This window comes from Mustela nivalis, assembly GCF_964662115.1.
Source record: "Mustela nivalis genome assembly, chromosome: 7".
In the NCBI taxonomy this organism is placed as follows: Eukaryota; Metazoa; Chordata; class Mammalia; order Carnivora; family Mustelidae; genus Mustela; species Mustela nivalis.
Genome location: NC_139026.1, coordinates 37,242,016 through 37,267,563, shown reverse-complemented (window position 1 = coordinate 37,267,563; position 25,548 = coordinate 37,242,016). Strand labels below are relative to the sequence as shown.

Genomic DNA, 25,548 nt, shown 5'->3' with positions numbered 1-25,548 from the left:
CAGAATTAAGCTCCATTATGGCAGAACAGACTTATGTCAAGACACCTGAACTTCCTTCAAGACACTTCAAGTTGAATTTAGGTCCTACCAAATCCTGTGTCCTTAAGGCAAATAAAGTTATTTTGGGGAAAGGTTGGCATCAACAATGCAGCCTCTGTCAGCAAAGAAAGACGTTTGAAATCTTTTTTTTCTTTTTTTTCAATTTAAATCATCTATGCAGAAGTAACCTTTAAAAGAGTTTTGCAGTCTTTTCAGTTGTTCTGGTTCTTTCCCATGGTTAAACTGACAAGGCTTTCTCATTTTCAACTCCCTTTCCCCTCACAAATATCCTTGCTTCAGCTCTGGAAAGGTCACAAGTTTTCAGTTCTAATGTCTCCTTCCAAAATGGCAGACATTTCTAGCAGCTATCATACAGTGTCTCTGGAATCTGATGACTAGCCTCCTTCTTACAGCCATGTTAGATGTTACTACAAGAAAGTCTAGCTACAAATGAACCTCTCTTGTCAATCTGTTCTAAGGTACCAGGAAAAATAAATCCGATACTTAAAAAATGAATAAAGTGAAATTTCTGACCCAAGTTCAACCGAGTGCATTAACACTTATCCTTGGGAAAGCAAAAAAAAAAACCACCCCAAAACAAACAAACAAACAAAACCTTTGACAGTAAAGAGAACACAGTTTGCTCCATTTCTAAATAAAACCTTAGAAAGCTATAGGTTCTAGGCTACGGCTTTGAAATTATTGGGCCACTTTTCCCAGAGCAGGCAAGATATCTTTTAGGATAATCGTCAGAGTCTTTGACACTAATGCCTGCTGATGTTGAAAAGTAATAAATCTCCATAAAAAGTAAAAGCTCCATCTTCTTCTCCAGAGTAATCGAGCTGGATGTTGAACCCAGAAACTCCAAATGCTACCCCCACATGCACTCTGAATATGAAGAGTTTTATTCCATCTGGAGTTCTGCAGAACAAAGAAACTTTTTACCGTTGGAACAACTTGGGTCTTTAAATTACCCATGGGGTAACACACACACACACACACACACACACACACACACACACACAGACTTCAATAGGACCCTCAGCACTCACATGAGAGATAAAAATCAGAGCTTTACCGAAACAATCAGACTTTACACTAATTGCATGCCAAACAGCTATTTTCACCATAACGGGTTTCAAAATAGTAGCAAAATGTCAGAGTTCAGGAATAGGTTATAGCAAATGAACAGAGGCACTCTTTGAGATTTTTGTTGTTCTTGTAGTTCTGAGCAACCCACCCGTTCAGACATTTCTAGAGTACCTGATTTGATCAAGCTTTCCCCGATTATTTATGGTTCCTTTGGCTTGGAGACATGTCAAGACACGCGGGGACAAATACAAGTTTTGGTAAAGAACATAAAAATTCTCTATCGTGCGATGAATCTTCAGGATGCTCAGAAATAAGATTTATTGACTTCATGCTCTTCTTGGCAGGAAACATATCACACAAGGAACAATCTAGCTTTCATGTCCTATCACATTTGGCAGTGCAAATAAAATCAAGGGAAATGTATAAGAGCCATCAAGCTTTCTTTCGTCATCTGCCAACTTAAACTAAATTCAATATGAACAGAAAGATACGGGTAAACATATGTCAGACACATTTTTTGTTAATTCCCTTGAATGTAATACTATTCTAGATGCCATTATATAACAGATTGATAATTTTACATAATGAACCCATGCCATTCTGTCCATGTTTAAAGTAAAACATTAAAAACATATTTTTCCATGAAACTTTTGCACACAAATGGAAGGGAATAAAAATAAGGCATATAAATATAAATTCTGAACTATATATATGTATATGTAAGTATATAAATAAATTATTAAAGCATACAAATATATTTGCTTTTACTTTACCTACAACATGAAGTTTATACATGACATTAAGTTAAAAACTCTTGTGCAAAAATGGGTCTGAAATATGATCGTCCAACCTCTGCTGTTGTTACAGGAGGCTTCTTACATTATAAAAGAGCCAATTGGTGGTTATTGCTAATTATCTATAATCTGCTACTTTTCACCCAGTGGTCCACATTGGTTATATCCCTTTCACTTTATCCTACCAAATAATAAATGACAAATATGTTACCCACTGTTTTTTTTTTCTTTTGTGGTTAACAATCACCAAGTCCTTAACTTCTTGTAGAATGACAAGGTTTCCAGATTCCTTACTACACTGGTTTATTCTAAAACCACTCCAGATTGTCAAGATATTTTTTAAAATGTGAGCTTCCTATTGAGAAAAAGATTTTTCACTTGTTTGGATGATTAATAACTACAGAACAATTATTCTTTGTATTTATAACTAATGTTTCTATTAGAACACAATGAAATTTTATTGTCTTGTCACTAAAACCACTTATTTTTTCACCAGAGTAACTACCATTTCTTACCTGCTTCTTCTTTTAGCTATACTTCTAGTTATACTGTGTTAGCCTAAGTATTTTATACTTTTTAGTCTCATTTGATTTAACCTTCCCAACAGCCCCACAAAGTTATTATTGTCTTCCTTTATGTTAAAAAAGAGAATAAACCTGGGTACCTGGGTGTCTCAGTTGGTTAGGCATTTGCTTTCAGCTCAGGTCATGATCTCAAGATCCTGGATCGAGTCCCGCATCGGGCTCTCCGCTCAGTGGGGAGTGTGCTTCTCCCTCTCATTCCGCCTCTGTGCTCTCTCAGTATCTCTCTCTCTCTCTCAAATTAATAAATAAGAATATTTGGTGGGGGACACCTGGGTGGCTGCCGTTAAGTGGCTGCCGTCCGTTCAAGTCATGATCCCAGGACCCTGCCTCGGGCTCCCTGCTCAGCAGAGAGCCTGTTTCTCCCCCTCTCCCTCTCCCTGCCACCCGGCCTACTTGTGCTCTCTATCTCTCTGTCAAATAAATAAATAAAATCTTTTTAAATAAAATAAAATAAATTTCAAAAAATCATTTTTTTAAAAAAGGATACACAAAACCAAGAACACAGAAGTTAACTAATGAGTACAGCAAGAGCATATCATTAAAGGGCTAAGCAATGATTTGAGTCCAGGTTGTCAGAATTCGTGGTCAGTGCTCTGTAGGACTCCATATTCTTGCCATTGTCCCAATACACAATGCAAAGCCATGATTACACATCAGTCTGCCGCCCTTCATTCCTTCCTTCCTACCTTTTTCTTTCTTCCTTTCTCAGCTGCTTCCTTCCCTTCCACTCTCCCTTCCTCCCACTCTCTTTTCTCCTCCTACGTATCCTTACTTCATCTCTTGTCAGTACTGATCCACATACGTGTTTTCTTTCTTTCTTTCTTTTTTTTTTTAAGATTTTATGTATTTATTTGACAGAGAGAAATCACAAGTAGATGGAGAGGCAGGCAGAGAGAGAGAGAGAGGGAAGCAGGCTCCCTGCTGAGCAGAGAGCCCAACGCGGGACTCAATCCCAGGACCCTGAGATCATGACCTGAGCCAAAGGCAGCGGCTTAACGCACTGAGCCACCCAGGCGCCCCCACATACATGTTTTCTTAAGGTAATTATAAATCTGTATTCTGCTATACCGCCTACCATTAGTTTTCTCATAAAGCTGATTAAACGTACTGCCCACATTTTCATCCACACAGTAGATTAAGATGTACAGAACAGCACCAAAAACAAACATGTGTGTCATAATGGTATGTCCCAGATGGCCGTGGCAGTAGGGTACAATGGCTCTGTTAATTTTGTTTTCATGATTAACGTTGGGGCAATGAGTAGGTCCATTAGTCTTACGGGTTTTCTTAAATCTAGCCTATAGAAACTTGACACTTCTCCCCCAACCCTGTTTTCCATTTCCTGACTTACCAAAACACTGGACCTAGGGATAATTTGGGAGTCTACTCTTCAATTACAATAGCATCCTCTGATTGGATGCCAGACTCTGTACTCTGTGACTTTACATACAAGATCTCTAATTGTCAGAATCACTTCAAGACTGTTGGTATCATTCCATTATTAAAAATTAACGAATAAAATATTACAGAGGACTGAAATAAGTAGCCAAGTTGGGATTCAAACATTGGTCATTGACTTGACTACAACACTGCTCTAATGAGGTTGCTGCCACCACCCCCCCACACATACACACACCTCCCCCCATCTGACAGAATGCATAACAGTGGCAGTTAATACATTCCTGGTGGGAGGCATTGTGGTGGTAATTCCTAATCTATAAATCCCTTCAGTGAAAGAATCTCACTGGAGACTAAGAGCCATTGATTAGCAGACTGATACATTCTAAATATCTCTTCTAAGTGGCTTATAACTTTAAGTATATAAAACAAAGAAATTCCTTTATAAGGCAACAATGTAAGACTTAGATAGGATGGGAGGTGGTGCTGGAGGGTTAAGGAGCTCCACCCTCAGGGAGAAAAAAAAAATGAGAATAGGAGCAAATGGAAAATAATCTAGTAGCAAAATCCATGACCTAAGTGTCTCAATTTAAAATTAATGAGTCACCTAATGGGCATAGGTACTTATAGTGGTTATCAATTTTAATTTCATATAGTTTTAAAAAGATTTACCCTAGCTTACCAAAAATAACAACATAGACTTTTGATTTACAGCAGTTAAAGGGTTGCTTGCTACAGCTTATAACATTTACCCAAGCTAAATTTGGCTTGATAGTTGTGTATTATCAGTCAGGATGGCTTGAATTATGTTGTGGTACTGTAACCCCAATATCCTGGAGGCTTAAAGTAACAAAGGTGTATTTCTTGCTCAGGCTACGTGTTTGCAAAAGCTTGGCTAAAGCCCATATTTCTCATTTTCTCCCTCTGCAACCCAGGCTGATTGATCCTTTATCAGGTAAAACATCACTAGTCCCATGGTAAAGGGGAAGGAACACAACATATCACACACTGACTCAAAGGCTTCACCAAGGCAATGGCACACATCACTTCCATTCACATTTTCTTCGCCAAAGCAGTTGTCATAACCACATCCTGCTTTAAGGAGTTTGGGGAAATCCAACTGTAACATGTGCTAAGAAGGAGAGGAGAACTGGAATGTTTTCCAACAATCCTACTGACTCTCACAGAAGGATTCCATATGGAGTTGGATTACTTTCTTAATCTACAGTTCTACTACATTAGAGCATACTAGCACACAGCATCTGGTGACTGGCCAAGCAAGGCAGTCTTTGGTGACTATGTCATTTGGTTCTGCATTTTTGGTTCTCACATGAATATGATAGTCATAAATGTGGGAGCAAGTCATCGCCACAGACCGCTCTCAGCAGCACATCAAATATCGGATCAATGAGCATATCACCCTGGAAATCAGGAATCCTGAATGTTGCAAAACTTGGAAGATGATGGTGGCAAATAAATTCATTCTGTTTTTTATTATTTTAGTTTCAGAAAGAATTTCTTTGAATTTTGTTGCAGAAATTGGACATCCCCTTAAAATATGACCACTCAGATACTATTGATTTCTTTCTCTGAGGCACAAAGAACATGAAGTGGCAGGGAAAATTTCATCTCTTGGCAATCGAGCTATTTGAATTCAATCCAAGTTCACCCTCCAGTTCTCATGGGAAATTCTCTTATCCGAAGTCAACGTTTTATAATCCCTATATTTCAACCCTATATTTCCTTATATTTCAATTTATAAACTTAGGTCACTCAACCTAAATAGTAGAGTGAGGAACTAAAACTTGAAGAAGCCACTTAAAATCCCAGAAATGGTCCTTACTGGGAATATATCAGTACCATAAAATTTTATTTCACCTCTCATTCAAAAAGTTCTGTGAACTTTCTCTTGTCAGCCAGTGTCTCTCACTATGGGAGAGCAGAAGCATGTGGCAGTTCATTTACCAGCCATGCACTTCAAAATTACTTGCACAGAATAGGTGCAATTTAATTATTAATCAGGTCCTTTTAAGATCTTTCAGCAAGAAAACACAATATCAAGGTACATGAGTATTGCAAACTACTCTCTGTATTCTGTGGCTAAAGCTGTGTATGGACTGGCATTCAAGTGAAACTCATTAATAGATCGAGGTCTTTTCTAGTTATACACATACATGGTCTTGCTTCAGTCCTGAGCTCAACATGATTTTGTCCATCTTTATTAGAGATCACAGAAGAAGAGTTACAAACAGAAAACATCAAGTGTCTTTTAATCATTGATCTGCAGCAAAAAAACAAAATAAAATTTCATTAAACCATTTCTCCCCTATAAATACTGCCCATAGGCCAAGAGTTGATTTAGTGGTCGCATCCAAATGTAAAGCAAAACATGGGATTGGAACAATAACTACTGTTACACTTGTGTAAGGCAATTCAAAAAAATTGGCCATTTTTTTTTTTAAAGATTTTATTTATTTATTTGACAGACAGAGATCACAAGTAGGCAGAGAGGCAGGCAGAGAGAGGAGGAAGCAGGCTCCTTGCCAAGCAGAGAGCCCGATGCGGGGCTCGATCCCAGGACTCTGGGATCATGACTTGAGCTGAAGTCAGAGGCTTTAACCCACTGAGCCACCCAGGCGCCCCGTTTTTTTGTTTTGTTTTGTTTTGTTTGTTTTTTTTTTAGCAAAATTAGGATTTTACGGTCTTCTTGACAATGACCTGCACCTGTTTTTGCTCTGGTAAGCCCGACAAAGGGCTACCTGTCATGACAAACACATAACTTTCACATTGGGAAGTATTAACTAGCAAACATCCCTGAAAAATCAAATAATTTAATCATAGAGATTCTGAGCATAATTTGAGTAAGAATAATACCTGAATTATAATTGAATAAGAATAAGAACAAGAATAGAATAAGAAACTGTAACTTCAAAGGTTTCACGACAGTATAATACTATCCAAGAGACCAAGAGGGAAAGGATCCTTGACTCCAAAAAATTTAATTTTCACATATTTGCTGTTGTACATCGTCATACTTCCTAGCTGCCCTTTTCTTTCCTGGCTTGTGGATTCACCTGTCTGGCAACATGGGTTCATGTTTTACATTTTTATTGAAGACCTTGTTACTACATGGAGATACAATACAATTCTATGATTCAGAATTGTTGAATACATATTGCTATTTTTACTGTGACTTCCCAGTTAATGTACAGTGACATAATGAGAATAACAAGGAACATTCCAAACTTAAGTATGAATGATATCATAAAACTAGTGTGGAATATGAGTCAAGATGAAGTGATGAAAACAGTTTCTGTGTAACATGCATGGCCCTTCAGGACAAAATTATTATAAGGGCCTTACTGTGAACCTAAAATTAAATCTCATTAGTCCAAATTTATAAAATGTAAAGCAGATAAATTACATCACCTATTTCCCTCCGAAATTACTGGACTGCCCGTAGTTCAGTTACAGATTTCCGTGGATCACTAATGATACACACAGAACGCTTTACCACAGATGGGGTTTGGAAGTTATGTTTCTAATGCCAATATAATGTCTTCATATTTATTTTCTTTTTTACTTTTATTCTCTTTTTCCTTAATAAACTCTTTAAAGAAAAAGGCCTGATCCTTTGTTTGAACACATACCCATAACACAACTGTGTTCAACTGACTTTGGAGAGGATGACAGTAGATAATTTATTATTGGGGGCTTCTAGTGGAGCAAATATGCTGGATTTAGGGACTTTAGATTCTAAGTAGTTATTAAATAATGAATTATTACTTAGAACCTGATGGGGAAGAAATGATGGATAGGCTACATCTCCAGACCCAGCCTCTCCTCCAGGCTCAAGACTCAGATGCCTACCAGACTCCTACTTGGATGCCGGAAAAGCATCATCAACTTACTCTTGTCCACAACAGAGCCCTTGGACAGTCCAAATTTGGTCCAGCTGCAAAGATTCCTACCCAGTTATATAACCATTCACCCAACAGTTCAAGCTGAAACCTTGATTGAGACTTGTCTCTCTCACCTGTGTACCCAGCGCATGAACAATTCCTGTTAACTTGACTTCCAAAAAGCACACCTTGAACCTGACGACTTAACACTGTTAACCATGCAAGCTGCCATCATCTAGCCTCTCACTCGATCTGCTCATGACTTTGTTCCTGCAATCTCTGATTTCTTCTCTTGCCCACAAACTTGTATTCTCTCACAGCAGTCAGGTCAGGGCAAAACTCTCCAAGGGCTTTCTCCCATGCTTAGAATGAAATCCACTGTCCCAACCTTAGCATGCAAGGCCTTATGTGATCTGATCTCTGGCTGCCTCTGGGAAGTCTACCTTGCTTATTTTACTGCAGACGGTCTGGTTTGGGGGACATTCCTTCTATGGACTCAGATCATTCTTGGTTTTTGCACTTGTGGTTTCTTCTGCCTGAAAAACTCTACCTCACTTATATTTGTGACGTGCTCAATTACTTCAGTTAGGCTATTTTCTCACCACCTCAACTCAATTAGGTTATTTTCTTACCACCTCAACTTAACAGAACTTTACTCCTACCTCCCCTAATCCTGCTTTATTAATTTCCATAGTTTTGTCACCCTCTGACATTGTATTGCATATTTATTTAATCATATTCTCACTGGAAAGTAAATTCCATGAAGATAGATACTTCACATTGATCATATGCCAAACTCCCAGTGAGGAGAGTTATATAGTTGATGTGTCCTATTCTTCAGTTAGTTCTGCGGAGAGTAAAAGAGATGATAGAATATCTAAAAATGAAAATCGGCCATCAAATCTCAGAGGAGTAGCACTCTGTGAAGGAAGAAAAGTGTGTGTAGGGAATCTAACCTTGATCTACAGAGTAACTAAAGAAATTTACCTCAGAGAGGCTTTTCACATAGTCATACCTTTCCCACTGAGCAGCCGGTGGCCAAGAACTCACACACTTTGAGAAATTTCCTTTCAGCTTTTGGTTAAATCCACAGTTTTGAACTTGGAGACACAACTATGGTTATTTACTTAAGCTGTGTTCATTATAAAGAACACTTCAATAGCAAACAACTTTACCTGATATTTAGCACAAGCCTAGTTTAAGTCAAATCTCAGCAAAATCCAAACTGTAACCACCCTGGATAGGCTACAGTTTAAACTTGTAGTGAAAGAGGTTTTGTATGTCTCTATCTTAGTCCCCTAGGTCTTTCCTGTGTGGTGACTGTTAGCATTGTTGAGGTAAAAATAAATGCATTAGCTACAGGTAGAACTGCAAAGAGAAAGGGAAGTTGATAACAAGATTCCTTGTCGAGTGTATGTCCTTCACCAGAACAAACTCTCCGGATTGTCACTGGGTTCAACTGACTTTGGAGAGGATGACAGTAGATAATTTATTATTGGGGGCTTCTAGTGGAGCAAATATGCTGGATTTAGGGACTTTAGGTTCTAAGTAATTATTAAATAATGAATTATTACTTAGAACCTGATGGGGAAGAAATGATGGGCTTACTTAATATTATTTTGTTCAAAAAACAATATGGCTTATACATCCCAAATGAAGTCTTTTATAACCCATTAAATTCATTAGTGGACTAGTCAATGCCACCACAAGTCAATGCAAAAATTCAGTCATTTCTACACACTTGGATATGTTAGGCTTCTTGCAACCACCAGCGAGGAAAGCATTACAAAAATTTGTTAGAAGGGCATAGCAGTCTGTTCAGAGATTTTCCATTATTTCACTAGACAGCAATGTTTGGATAATTATAACATTAGTCCGTAGGAAGTAACTCTTCCAGATTTATCTAAGATTCAGTTGAGTGTCCTTTTAAGAAAAGCTCAACCCTCACGAATTATGACTATTTTGAACTGAATTTCCATATGACTGCATGTGGCCACGAAGTAACTTAGACTACAAGTATGTAATAGTTAACCTGCTGAGGGAGTGACCTCATCGGTACCATAAGGTCAACATTTGGTTTTACACGAATGTATAAATCCTGACTGGATCTAATTTAAGAATTTAGCAGACTAAATCATATTTTATCATCTGTCCAAGGAACTAAAAACAGAAAGCTTAAATGTAGCTCCAGTCTTAACTATTCAACTGTTTGTGTGGAAAAGACATGCTTTCTCTTCAGAAGACATATGGCTAAATAGAAGTGATTAAAATTTTAGTGTCATACCTCTCGAATAGCAGTACAAAACTCACTCTGAAGCACTTTTTTGAGGGATTGTAGCTTGTGCACTGGTACTTCTCCAGATTCCTGTAGTTTTTCCAGTAATTCAATTGCTCTGGCAACATCTGAAAAAAAAAAAAATCAAAATAGAGACATCTAGAATCAACTGTATCTCATCAGCAAAGTACTATTATTCCAGTTGAATGGTGCAATGAAAAACAAGTGGAATGAATTGCAAAATCACAACTTAAAATTCATAGCTTATTGATCTAATCTTTTGGTAAAAAGTCATTTTAATTTGTTCTACACAATTCGTCACTGAATATGCCTTCCTCGGTGGCATTTCATGTATGTTATTTCTGTCACACACACTAGTTTGAATATTCTCTTAGCAAAGAAGAGTAGGAAACATGCCTTTTATTGACACCCAATAACAAAATAAGTCCTGTAAATTTTGTCTCTGAGATGCTGTTTGCAGTCTGACTCTTCCTTTCCCATACTATATTTATCACATCGGCAATTTTACATTTATTAGTGTCATGATTTGATCAATGTGCATTTCTTCCACTTACTGATAAACTCTTACAGGGTAGGAACTTCTCTAAGTTTGGCCACCTTTGCATCCCCAGAGTCTGGTATAATATAGTGACTAAATATCTGATGAATTAATTAATTAACTAATGGGCTCTATCCATTTAACTGCTTCTCTATTATTCTAAGCCTACATCATTATCTCCTCTCTGTTCAGACAGAGTCATTCCTTCTCCTCCAATCTCTTCATAAGGTCCATAAGGTTATCTTCCTAAAGAATCTGATCATGTACCTACCTACCAACTTTTAGAACAGTACCAAGCAAAAGAATTTTCTGTAACAATTAAGTTAAAGGCTCCTCTTGTACTTGACAACATCAAAAGCTAATGTATCAAGAACCACTGTCTTTTATACCCATAGCTTTAAAATTCCCAGCACGGTTTTGTACTGCCAAAAAAAAAAAAAAAAAAAGATATGATGAAAGACCCCTTCCTTTAAAAATACTTATGGTGATCTCTTCTACTTGTTGTAGTCAATAGCTCAGTGAAGAGTCATGTAGGTATTTATGTGTAAGATAGAGGGTTTTCAGTTCCTAAGGGATTAGTTCCAGAAAGCATCCCATATCCCTGCCATCATATTTTAAATTCATCCATCTATCCACCCATCCATCCATCCACTAATTTGTGTTCCTATTAGAGCAGGCACTAAGTTTGACAGTAAGAATAAGACACACATCCCTTCCGAACTCACAGTCAAATGAGGAGACTATAACAGCATGGCTACCTATAATAAAATCATTACCTCCTTGGAATTTAGGTTAGCATACATGTATGTACCTAATCAAAAAAAAAAAAATAACCAGTAAGCAACTTTAATGGAGACTCTCCCTTGAAGTATTGCCAACTAATTTTCAAGTGTGGCCCAACAAAGCAAAAGTCATGAAATCGACACAACACTGCCAGTTTGAAAACTTGGTCTTTTTGTACATAAACTGGAAGTCGATGTAGTCAATTGGATAATACCAGCCATATTCACAATCAGTAAGTTACCAAGCTAAGAATTTCATGCATTTTTTACTGCACAGAAGACTCTACCTAGATGTCCACAGGTATATGGAATTCTCCACATGTTAAAAACTGAGCTCATTAATATTTTTCCTGAAGGTAGTTTTTCTCTTTCCATATTCCATAATTCCATTAATAACACCCCCACCCAGCCTGTCCTGCAAGCTAGACAATGGCAACATTGTTCACATGCACCCCCACATGCAGTTAGTCAGTGGCAGTGAAGATGCTATCTCAAATATCCCTTTTGAATGGAGCCCTTTTGCTTGATGACTTCAGAAAAGCCTTTATTATTTTTCACTTACAGAACTGAAACATCTCCCAACTGTTCTTTATGTTAGCCTTTTCTTGCTCATTCCATCCTCCACCTTGCTTCCAGAATGACTACCCTGAATAATAAACCTCATAATTATCTCCCCTACGTAACACCTTCTCTGACTTCCCACTGCTTACAAGGTGAAGTTCAGACCAGGTAGGGTTACACTCAAGGCCCTTCACAACCAACCGCTTCTGACTCATCTCTAAGAACTTTTCCCTGCTCATTGTTATTTTGGACATCCAAACTTTCTGTTATTCTAGGATGTGGCACAGAATTGCAACCTATATGGCTTTGCACACATCATCCCCTGTTCCTGGAACACAGTTAAGTCACTCATCCGTGTTATGCATAGGATACAGTGGTAAAGGACACAGCTGGTTTTTGTCCCTTTCATAACATTTATAGGTTTGAGGAGTCACAGACACACAGTAAAGCAGGCATGTCCTATAGAAGAATCACTACAGGTTGCTGCATGGACCTAATGAAGGCATTTATCATCATTGAGGAGGCCAGGAAGGGCCTCTTCATGGAATTAATAGGTAAGCAGGGTCTTAGGTAGGAGGTGCAGGGTGGGGAAAGGGAAACTATGTCTCCAGCAAATCAACGCAGACTGAAGTCTGGTCAACAGAGTGTAGGGCACTCAGAGAACTGAAAAAAGTTCAGTATGGCTCAAGCTGAAAGCAAGGCAAGGGTAGCAAGAAATGAAATAGAGAGAAATCACATCATGGAAACTGTTTTAAATCATGGGGGAAGACTTGGCTTAAATAGCATCTCCTTGGCATGGCTTTCCTGATTCTCCAAGGCAGTTGGAAGTTTCTCCCTTATCTGTGATCCCACAGTTCTCTTGACTCATCCGCTGTAGTAATTCCTACTCTCTGCTCTGCCTCTGTTTGCATGTCTATCTCCCTCCTTTACCCTTGCAAATCTCCTAGCTTCTTGAGGGGTCGGAACAATATCTTATTTGCCAATGTATCCATGGTTCAATGCAGAGTACTTGGCAAATATCAGAAGTTTAATACACACTTACCGAATGAGTGATAGATTAATTAATGAAACTAACTCAGGAAAGCAGGGGTTAGAGGTTTGTGTCTACAGGGACACATGACTTCTCATGAGACTAGACCTCCTTGGTCAAGACTGGCATGGATCTGGTATGGGAGAAGGAGGCAAGCATGCATCTCTAGGCTAGAGGCCACTGAGTAACCAACCACACTGAGGGAAAATGACCCCAACCTGAATACTCGGGAATTCTCAACCTTGACTGCACATTATAATTTTCTGGGATACATTTAAAAATTATTAATGCCTAAGACTTCTCCCCAGCCCACCCTCCCCCCCCCCCCAAATTATGCCAGAATATTCACAACACCGGTTGTGAACTACTGGTTGAGTAGTCTGGTCAACAGAGTGTGGGGCACTCAGAGAACTGAAAGGAGTTCAGTATGGCTCAAGCTGAAAGCAAGGTTGAGAACTACTGGTCTACTTGGCATGGGTATTTTTATAGCCCCTATGTGATTCTAATGTGTCCCCAGGGTTTAAAAGCTCTGATACAGACTAATGTCTCTAAATCATGAATGTATCTAGCAATCACCTGGGGGAAGTTATTAAAACATATGTTCCTGACCCTCTACCCCCACTTAGAGAGGTTAATTCAGAAGGTGTGAAAATAAGGCCCAGGAATTGGCCTTTTAAACAAACGTTTCAAGTGATTCTCTGAAGTTGTTGGTTCACAGACCTTGTTTGTTGAGAAAGTAAATAAAATGGATCTTTCAGGTTCCTATCAGTCCCCGTATTCCAGAATCCTAGCATTTCCATTATTCTTCACTACCCTGTGTAACACTGAATAGGGTTTTTCCAGGAGCCTCAGAATGACTGGTACAAGTTCATGGATGTTAAGTACCACCCCATTCTAAAACAGTGTTCCTTAGAAAGGCTGTCTTTATTTTTTATTTTATTTTATTTTATTTTATTTTATTTTATTTTATTTTATTTTATTTTATTTTTTGAGTGTTCCAAGATTCACTGTTTATGCACCACACCCAAGGTTTTATACAATACGTGCCCTCCTTAGTACCCACCACTAGGCTGGCTGTCTTTAGAATCACCTGTGGAGTTTTTAAACCAGCCTGCTACCCCACACTAATTAAATCAGAATCTGTAAGACTGGGACCCAGACATCAGAATTTTTGTTTGTTTAAGCTTTCAGGTGATTCCTATGCCCATCCAAGGCTAAGAAATATTAATTAAAAAAAAAAAAAAAAGATCAAGGAAACCAGGCACATCCCATTAAAAGCTGGACCAGCCCTCTTAAGTTACAGGCTAGGCCTTTTCCAGTCCTTATGAAGAGGTAATGGTGAGAGGAAGGAAAACTCATGGAGAAGTGTTACGTCATTAACTTAGGTCAGAAAACTAAGTCTTTGCTTCCCTTCTATCCACTGAAGTATGTTCCCAGTAGAACCAATGACGGATGCTGGGGGGCCCTGCAAGAAGGGAGACTGGAGTCTTTCCTGGTTGCACAGACAACAGACTTGGAGGCTTGCATGCCCTGTATGCCTATCTGGTGAGAGGGAGAGAACTGGAAAGCAGAGACTTCTGGGGCCTTAACCGTCTTGCTGGAAGCCACCTAAGAGAATCGAGCAGGATAAGGTCATGGGATTCACAGCAGTCGGTAAAAGCCAAAAGAAGTCTAAAGACCAAAAGTGGGAGAAATCGGGTCTCACCAACCCAGACCTGGCTGGTGTTGCAGAAAGTTGGTGAGTAATCAACTCGATACAAACTAGAGTTTTCCATGGATTTCAATTCCCTTTAGCTCTGTAGAAGTAACAGAAACCTGCAAGGTCAGAATCTGGAAGGGAGCAAAAGAGGCTCTGGAGTCAGCAAAAAACTTGTTCTTAAAACCACAGCAAGTGTGCCTACTTTACTGATGAGCCCCCTTAAGGTTCTTATTCAGAACCTCCTTGCACTTACTTCATGAACCCATTCTACCAAATTTGGTTACTAATATTGAAGTCTGGGTTTACTAGTTTAGCTCAGCCTAGAAGGAATATTAGATAAGGACTGGGAAGGCTGCCAGACAAACAATGAAAATAAGAAGATCTCAGAATATTTTCCTGAAACCGACTCCTCCTCTGCTCTGCCAATTCTCAAGTTCATCCCTCTATGCAGCATTTGTCCCAGAAGTGCTGGGGTATTACACGTGCCCCCTCACTCTTTCTCATATCCTGGATTCCATTAATCCTCATGTCTTTATTTTAATATAGATTACTAATATAATTTTTATTGAAATATAATTAACATAACTGTGATATTTGGTTTCAGGCATACAACATTCCAATTCAAGAATTCTATCCACTACTCAGTGCTCATTGCAGTAAGCATAATAATATCTGTCACCATACAATGTTGTTATAGTTTTTTCTTCCAGGTACAGAATTTAGTGATTCATCCCTTACATACAACTCCCAGTGCTCATCCACAAGTGTTCTCCTTGATGTCCTTCACCTATTTAACCCATCTCAGTGTCCCCCCCGCCCCAGCCACTTCCCTGTTGGTAACCATCACTTTGTTAAGAGTCTGTTTCTTGGTTTACTTCTCTTTTTTCCCCCTACATTCATCTGTTTTGTTTCTTAAATTACATATATGAATGAAATCATATGGTATTTGTCTTTCTCTGACTGACTTATTTCACTTAGCATAATACTTTCGAGCTCCAACCACATTGTTGCAAATGGCAAGATTTTATTCCTTCTTATGGCTGAGTAATAGTCCTGTGTGTGTGTATACACACACACACACACACACATATACACATACCACATCCTCTTTATCCATTTATCAGTTTATGGACATTTGGGTTCTTTCCATACTGTGGCTATTGTAGATAACGCTGCTATAAACATGGGGCACATATCCCTTCAAATTAGTATGTTTGTATCCTTTGGGTAAATACTTAATAGTGGAATTGCTGAATTATAGGGTGGTTCTATTTTTAACTTTTGGAGGAACCTCCATACTGTTTTTCAGAGTGACTGCACCAGTTTGCTTTCCCAGCAAGAGTGTAAGGGTGACCTCCTTTCTCTGTATCCTCACCAACATGTTGTTTCCTGTGTTGTTAATTATAGGCATTCCTGAATCCTCACTTCTAAAAGCAACAATAACAATAAAGATTTAATGCCTATGAAGTAGGAGGCATAATATGCTAAGAACTTTACATCTTTAACCCATTTTATCCTTCCAACAACCTTTATGTGGTAGTAAATATCCACATTTTGCAATGAGAAAATTGAGGTTTCTACGGAGTTTTAAGTACCTCATTAACAATCAGGATCGGAGTCTGGAGTCCAGATCTAAGGGATTCTAAACCCTGTGCCTTTTATTTTTATTCCATTCACAGCTTTTCTTTTAGCAGCTTTTGCCTTCAACATTCAGTACTTTTATAATAGCTCTACGCTCTGCAGGCTTTCCTGGTCGGAGGCTGAGCTCTTAATCTTTCCTCCCTCAATAAAGATTAACCCCTGTTCCATTTGCCAGTCTACCTCTCTCAGATAGTACTCTCTGATCATCAGAATCACCTGGAGAGCTTTAAAATGGCAGGGAGGAGTGGTTTCCGGTCTTGGCTACTCACTGTCGTCAACTGGGAACACTGGAAAAAAATAAAACCATGTACCTGGATCCTACCTACATATATTTCTGATTTCATTGTTCTGGGGTATGGACTTGACATCAAGATCTTCAGAGCTCTCTGGTGATGATGTGTGGTCATATTGAGACTCACCGATAGGGAATCTCAGCGTATAGCCCAGAGATTTTAAAGAGCAATGTTACTTTTAATAGTATTAGCTGTTGTATCTGGTATGTAGTATGGCACTGATTTAAACATTTCACTCCTCTTAACCGCACTATGAGGTAGGTACCGTTATTACTCTCACTTTACAGAAAAGGAAACTGCGACCAGTAGAGTTAAAATGACTTCCCCAGGGAAATAGTAAGTTGTAAAGTTAAGATCTGAATCTCAGCAATATTGCTGTAGAATCTGGACTACACTCAGAAGGGACTCGGGAATCCATATTCTTAAAATCATTCCCAGCCGTTCTCCAAGGTTGTTAACAGAGATTAAGTTAATCTGATCAACAAATCCTTGCTTGAGGCCTGAAGGCAGTGGTTCTCAAATTTTAGTCAACATAAAAATTTAACTCTGGACCATTTATTATTATTATTATTATTATTATCATTAAAAATTGAGATTAAAAAAAAAAGATGTTGAAGGTTGACTGAACCTTGAAATCTGCTCTGTTAGTAATCCTCTCAGATGGAGCTGATGCAGGCAGTAGATCACAGACATAGTCTCTGGATTACTACTAACAGTTTAATATGTGATCCAGAACAGGGTGAGGTCATCATCTATTCAGCACTTATTTGCCCTATTTATATCATTTTATAAAATCCTCAACCATATATACAAGAATTACTGTTGTTTCCACTGTATAGTTAAAGAAAAATAACAAATAAGACTGAGAAAGATGAAGTATCTGGCTCAAGGCAATACAAGTAGTAAATGACAGGGCCAGGATCCAAAACCATACGTGTTTGACTCCAGTGGCCATGTTCTTATTTATTTCTCTACCCTGCCACAGAAAAGGGATTAAAAATAAAACAATAAAGGTAGAGCAAAAAAAAATTTTTTTTAAATTTTAATATAGCATCATGGACCACTGTAAGCTGGGGCAAAGAGTTGTAACACTGCCCAGAGACCCAGGAGGTGACCACTCAAAACATTATGGTATAATGAATATGTTCATATTGATAACATATTTTTTTTAAAGATTTTATTTATTTGAGAGAGAATGAGTGAGAGGGAGAGAGAGAGAGAGTTTGAAGCGGATTCCACACTGAGTATAGAGCCCAACACAGGGCTTGATCCCACAAATGCAAGAGCATGACCTGAGCTGAAACCAAGAGTTGAACACTTAATCAACTGAGTGAAATGTCCCTAATAACATATTTTGATCACTGAAAAATGATCAGTCATCAAGTACCTGATGATACTAGGATAACCTATTTTGGAAAGATTTCCTTTAAGATAGGTTGGACATTACAACCCAAAACAAGAAAACATTGAAACTTAATGGCATGAGCTCCCAGTGATCTAGAAAAATCAAATTACCTTCTTCTTTTTCCTTAATGATGAATTTTTATTAACTTGACTGACATTTAGACTGCAGAATCTGACCTATGACTCATCTCCATCTGGAACCTGGATGAAGATGAAGCTGGGTTATTTAAAGCATATTGTTGACTAATCCCATAAACATTTATTGGGTACTGTGGCAAACAATATGAATTATCTACTCTGAAGCCATCTAAAACCTTCATGTTTCTTGCCTTCTACTATAAAAGCTGGAAAGCAAACATACTTCTCTTTCCAGACTCTTGTCATTTGGCCAGTTGTTTTAAGTGTAAAGACATTGGGCATGGTTTCTAAGGAGGCTTTTTGAATGGACAAACTGCTGGCATAGACCTTCAGCCATTTGGTCTTTGCACCATTCCTCTTTCCCCAGTTTGTGATCATGCAAAGAACCTTCACTTCTTAAGGAAAGTGGAGCAGGAAAAAGAAAGGATCCCAGCCCTCGATGCCATCCCTGAGCTGGTGTACCAGCCTTGAACTGTGCAGCCCCATGATTTCTGCCTACGAGACAAATACGGGCTTTACTGTTTGGTTTTCTGTGACTCGCAACCAGATACGACCTAGCTGATACATGAGCACATAACTTTACCACTATTCTAGGTTGCAGAGCTAATTCTGAAGATATCGGGTCACCTATGTTCGTCTTTTGATTAAGGGGGTCTTAGACAGCCTCCCTGGAAAGGTGACATTTGGAGTGAAACCTGAATGTTCAGAAGAAGCCAGCCTTATGCAAATCCAAAGCAGGGGCATCCAGACAGAGAACAGCAAGGGCAAAGACCCTAAACACTGAGAGGAGCAAGTCTACATGTTAGAAGAACAAGCTAAACCAAGGTCAATGCAACTTGATGAGTGAGATGCAGAGCGTGTCAACAGTGGTGTCCTGGTAAATAATCCACAAACAGTTCCCCAAAACAAAAAGAGAAAAACAAAACAAGACAAAAGTCCTCATTGGTAACACTTGCTGACTTCTGTTATGTAAATACTCCTACCACAGCCATTTCAAACTACCAGTATGATATCACTAGATTGCAAAATTCCTCACTATTTACCAATCAGCTCCCACTGGGCAGGTAAATGGTCAGTTTAAAAATCTAATGCTGTACAGCGGGAGCATATGTACCAACCAAATAAATGCTCAATAATGCTGTGCACTTCCAAGACTCTTTTTATGAAAGGAAACACTCTCACTTCACAGGTTACTAATGAGACATGAGAATCAGTATGTCCTTCTCATCTGCCAATCGTTTCTGCTTTGATCCACCACCAACTTGCCATGTTCCTCAAATGCAGACCAACTAGTAAACTCGAAAAAAAAGAATTATCCCAATTTAAATGCGCTCAACTTAAAAACCTCACTCATTATGTTCTTTAAAATACCCAACTTTATGTTATTTAGCAAAAACAGAATGACTCTTCTTCATAGGATTTGGGATGATACTGGAGTATATAACAACAACAACAACAACAACAACAACAACAAAACAAGTTTGACAATACTAGAATTGTTAAGTCATGAATTTATAGAATGACAAAATCCTGGCCCAGACTCTCCGTAAAGTGTTTGCCAAACCTACCACAACCAAGGGAACAATTTGTGCTACCAAATGAAAAGCTGTAGTTGCTGAGAGATTCTCTGAAATGGAAGGTACCTATTTCATTTGAAAGTGATTACTTACCCAATAAACAAATCTTTAGGTATACAAAGCTTAAGATACAGTTTTCTTTGTTAAACAATCCATTATGTGGTCAGAATGAGTAATGTTTCCCAGTTTTTCTAGGAACTATAATCAGCATTTTGTTCTTTTTCTTTTCTTCTTCCTCCACACCCACCCCTCCCCCTTTTAAAATTCATCTAATTTTCCCAAACAGCTGAAACTGAATCTTGATTTGCCTACCGTTACCCAAGATCTCGGGAAGTCAAAAGTTGCACGTTCCTTTTTTTGAGCTTTCTTTGAGCTCTATTGTAAGTGATGTCTTCCCTTTCCTTCTATATTTTCACCTCACTTCTCTACTCAATCTTGCATCCATGTCTGTAAATCATGACAGCCAACTATAACTTATTCTTAATGAAAGTGAAATTAGCTCAGTCCATATTTTCTTATTTCTAACTTTCGTGGCATCCATGCAAACGAACAGCTGACTTGAATGTATTTTGGGAACCTATGAGGGATTAGACCTGAACTAAAATGTAAACTGTCTTTTCATGTCTGAAAGAATGAAATGAAACAATCTACTGTCCTCTTCTACACTAAATACTAGAACATCTGTGTCCTACTAATTTTTGCATATGCCATTGTATCCAATACAGAATCATGACAATTGTAGGCACTTGAAAAGTGTCTGTAGAATGGCACTGATTGTATGGAATTAAATTTTCTTGTTACAGTTCTATTGTATTTGTATTCATTACTTAACAATGATACTTGTGTAGAGCCTCACTGACAAGATTTAGGTTTCTTACGAAGTGTGAGTTCTAAGAAAATGAGAACTAAAGGGACCAGACCCTATCTTTCCATAATGATCAACTTAATCATTCTTCCATAAGCAGGAGTAAGAACCCATGACTATGACTTAAACGTGTATCAAAGTTCATTTTAGCTTTGTGAAAAAATTTAGAGAAGTCTTATTTTAAGCTCTCTAGGGAGGTATTTTAAAATATGCTGTCCAGAGGACAACATTTTGTATGCAGATAAACTGTTTCTGAAGTTTCTTAGAACATGAGTATGATGAACACTTATTCATTAGCCAATTAACTGTACTGGGTATAGGACTGTAGAAACACAATAAAACCATCGTATCCAGATCAGCAACAGGCTACCTCCACAGTGCACCCCCAGAGACCCAGCCTGTCCATCTACACTATTATATATTTCTGCTTTATTTATGACCTCAACTGACCTTAGATGCAGCTGGTTGAAAGCTTTCACAAAGCTTTAGTTCACCTTAAAATTAAAGTCTGTGTATTTTTTAACCTTCCTTTCTACAACTCCTTGTCTGTCTAATGATTTCCAATGAAAGTTAGTAAAAAGATAATTATTATTTGACATCTTAAAAACACTAGACCCAAAATGATGTGGACGCTTAGGCTCTACAGTAATCTGTATAATATTTCCCTAGCTTAGTGCCTAAAAAAGCAACCAACTTTTCATATTGGTAGTGATTCCACCTGGGTGTATCATAAAATTGGGAGGCTCTTTTTATAATTATCATTAGTAAATCCCAATTCCCTTTTTCACAGTGCTCAGGAAATTGGAAGGGAAAGACTTTATCAAGAAATTGCTGGCGAGACACCCAATCAAACGGGGTGTTTTCAGAGAGCTTGTTACAAAGAAACCTTACAAATTTAACTTCTCATGTCCTCCAGTATCTCCTATACCAGAAAATGGATGAATGTTTTTATCCAAACTGACACTCTGATGTATTATTCGGCTATCCAGCTACTTAACAATATGTTTGCTCTTCTGTGTTCTCGCTACTGTATCATACTGTCATCCAGTTTCTTAGTTACTTTGGAATTATGTGGTGAGGTTAGTGTGGTCTATCTACATCTGTAATAGATGCTCATGGGACAAGGTGAAGCTTGGACTTTGCAGAAGTTGTTATGGTGAATAGTTTATGTATTTTCTCGAGAACATGATTACTATTAAGAGGATTTAAACTGCCAAGTGTAACACATGAAATAATGAGTTTCTCCTCATTATGTTAGATTCCTTGGGGCTGCTTTCTCAGATTTTCTATTGATGTTTCTTTTATAAACTAAATCTTGGGAATAGAGGAGGAGGAAAAGTAATTGTTTAGTAACTTACTGCATTTGCATAGTTACTAATGAAGTGTTATTTGATTTAAGTACAGTTTTATGAAGTATTAGATAAAATTAGATTATCAAAATGAATTTGAGTATTTTTTCCTAATTATAAAATAAAGTCACATCTTGTGGTTTAGAGGGTAAGTCCGAAGCCCAGTCCTGTGCTCTAGACACTTTTTCTTTGTTTAAAAAATCTTTTAACATGTTCTATTACTAATCATTTTTTCCTAAAATTAAAATGAAAAATTTCAAAGATGATTCAAACTAATTTTAACTAAGTGAATAACTTTAGATTAAAATGGAAAGTAATTATTTAAATTTCTAAGTCTTAAAATTCATTATTTTATCAAGAATTGCAATCATAGGGGGCACCTGGGTGGCTCAGGTCATGATCCTGGAGTCCCAGGATTAAATCCCGCATTGGGCTCCCTGCTCAGCAGGGAGTCTCCTTCTCCCTCTGACCTTCTCCCCTCTCATTCTCTCTCTCTCTCTCTCAAAAAGAAAAAAAAAAAAAACTTAAAAAAAATTGTAATCATGGGTATATAGTGATTCCATTCTATAAAATTTTAGTTTTATGATAATCATTTACTCTTTCATCAAATCATTCTTTATATTAGAATTAATAGAATCCTTGGCCTGCCTGGGTGGCTCAGTTGGTTAAGCGTCTGACTCTTGATTTCAGCTCAGATCTTATTTCAGGGTCATTGGATCTAGCCCTACGATGGGCTCTGTGCTCAGCATAAAGACTATTTAAGATTCTCTCCCTCTCCCTCTGCCCCCCACCACTCATGCTCACTTGCTTGCTCTCTCTCACTTGCTCTCTCAAAAAAAAAAAAAAAAAAAAAAAACCTAATATCTTATTTACTGAGTTTCCAAATATTATTTTTCCATTAATTTTAACATATACTCTGGAATAGGTAAAATACTTTAGAAGTTCCTGTTCTTAAAAAAAAAAAAAAAAGAAAGAAAAGAAAAGAAGTTCCTGTTCTTTGAAGGACAGATCTTTACTAATTCATTTGGAACTGGGACCCTACAAGTAGGTTTTAGCTTTTCAGTTTCTTCTGCTATTGGGCTATTCCAATATTCTATCACTTCATTGTCCTGTGGTCTTAGAATATACATTTCATCTGATTTTCTCTTTTTAAAATTTGAACCAGTGCTCTTTTTCTTGATCAAACATAAAAACATTTCCTTCATGATACTGGTCATTTCAAAAATCCAACATTTGGCTTCATGAAATATGCTTTGTTTCATGATTATTTTACTTACTAATATCTTTATTATCTCCTTCTTTATAGTTTGCGTAGGTTTATGGGTGTGTTCATGATTCTGCATGAGTTCTGAGGAATCAGAATCCCACCATAGCTCTATCTTTCTTCTTTTGACAGAGTGGATCATTTCTTTCCTGTCTACTGTTTAATTGTGATTTCTTATTAAGTGGTTTTTTAAAATTATTTATTTATCTGAGACAAAGAGAGCAAGTGTGCAAGTACACACACTTGAGTACACGAGTTGGGGAAGGGGCAGGGAGGATGGAAAAAGAAAGAATCCTAAGCAGATTCCCCACTAAGCATGGAGCCCAACATGCAGGGCAATCTTACAACCCTGAGATCATGATCTGAGTCAAAACCAAGAGCCAGTCTCAACCAACTGAGCTACCCAGGTTCTCCTAAAGAAAACATTATTTAGAGGGAGAAAAAAAAAGTTACCAAGGCAATGCTTTTAAAAGGACTATATTTTTAATCTTTATTTTGTGATTTTTTTACATATTGATCAGAGAAAAAATTACTTGTTTCGTTTCTCATTTTGGATTTTAATAACAAATTTAAAGTCATAGCACAGATGCTTGAAAACTTTAGATAATACGTACACAAACCTGTATGTATACTCGAGTTTGTTAAAATGACTTCTTGAAATTTCAACTGGTCTTACATTTTTGTCTATTGGAGCTGATCATCTCTGAGAAAGTTGTGTGAATTGCTAATTTTTCCCACTATTAGTTGTTACCTCATACACATGTACTTCAAACTCTGATCTTAGGTATATAAGGATACTAATACATTCTCTAGGATACTAATACATTTTTTTTAAAGATTTTATTTATTTGAGAGAGAGAGAGAGAGAGAGAGAGAGAGCATGAGAGAGCAGAAGGTCAAAGGGAGAAGCAGACTCCCCACAGAGCTGAGAGCCCGATGAGGGTTGGAACTCCAGGATCATGACCTGAACCAAAGGCAGTGGCTTAACCACCTGAGCCACCCAGGCACCCGATATTAATACATTCTTAGTAATTTTTATCTAAATTAAGTATCATCTTGTCCCATTTAATTTTGGCTTAGATTTTCTTTTGACTGATGTTTTAATGATTTTGCTATATTTTTCTAATGTTTCCCTAGTATTTCTTCTTTCTAGTGTTTTTGCCTTTTTCATTATTGTATTCCATAAACTCTGATAGGTTCCTTACTCTTTCATCTCTTATTTTCAAACTCTTTTTTTTTTTTGCCTCTTATTTTCAAACTCTTTTGTTTTTGCCTTTTTCATTATTGTATTCCATAAACTCTGATAGGTTCCTTACTCTTTCATCTCTTATTTTCAAACTCTTTCTCTATGATTGTCCCTTCTTCACCTCAGCCTATTATTTTCTTGATTTTTCTGATATTTATTTTTTAAAGAATGCACTGTTTGCTCTATTAATTCTATCTCCTCTAGGATAATTATCTATAATTATATAAGTATATATATCACCATATAGATGGTCATTCTTAAAGAGCTAGTGACTTTTTTTTTTTTGCTTTATTTAATAAATATACTTAACAACTTAAACTATATGCTTCTGTAATCAAATAGGCATTCCCATCCATTTGTGAGGGGATAGAGTTTCTAATAATTAAAACCTACTTCCAGGAGTAGATATGCCAAGTGGCTGAGGAATCGGCCTCTTCAGCAAAGGATAATAAAGAGATGGCTGTCCCAGGGTATGATGGCTCCATTGCTCCTGGCTTTTGAAAAACATCTGGGGATTATTGCTATGCTTTTCTCATCTCGGCTCCTACTCTGAAATTGAAATGTCTTCCTTTAGAGAGTAATGCTGGAGCTTTTAAGCTAGGAACAACTGCTGCTGTGTTGAAGTCTAAAGAAGGAAAGAGAATGGATTCACTCTATCAATTCAGTTCTTTCATGGATCACCAAATGTTTGTACCAGGAATCTCTTCTGCCCTCTGTATATGAGCTTAGGGTTCTTCTCCGGCCTTCACTAGGAGAATTTGTCCATACTTTGCTCTCTCAGGTTCATGCTTTCGAGTTTTAGTACTCTCTGTTCTGCCAGAATATCACAGTGGTTAGAAAGGAGACAGGAACCCGAGAGGCAGGGAAGCTAAGGCGTTTGGGCATAGGGTATTAGATAGGGGTCTCAACCTTGTTGAGTTTCCTTCACCATAAAGCAAAGATCATAATAAAATCTACCCCAGAGTGGTGCGTGTGTGCGTGCCTGTCTGTGAGCATTATAAATGAAAATGCTCAGCATTGCGCCTGGTACATAGTAAATGCTCAATGAATATTACT

General features: G+C 37.7%; 1 protein-coding gene across 3 annotated transcripts in view; it reads right to left on the bottom strand.

Moving 5' to 3' along the window:
- LIN7A (lin-7 homolog A, crumbs cell polarity complex component) overlaps positions 1 to 25,548 on the bottom strand; it is a 124,276-nt gene that overhangs the window by 71,728 nt on the left and 27,000 nt on the right. For all 3 annotated transcript variants that reach the window (XM_082742785.1, XM_082742784.1, XM_082742786.1), the window contains exon 2: positions 10,094 to 10,212. In XM_082742785.1, the coding sequence (XP_082598911.1) occupies positions 10,094 to 10,212 (119 nt within the window). The remainder of the gene's footprint in view (positions 1 to 10,093; positions 10,213 to 25,548) is intronic.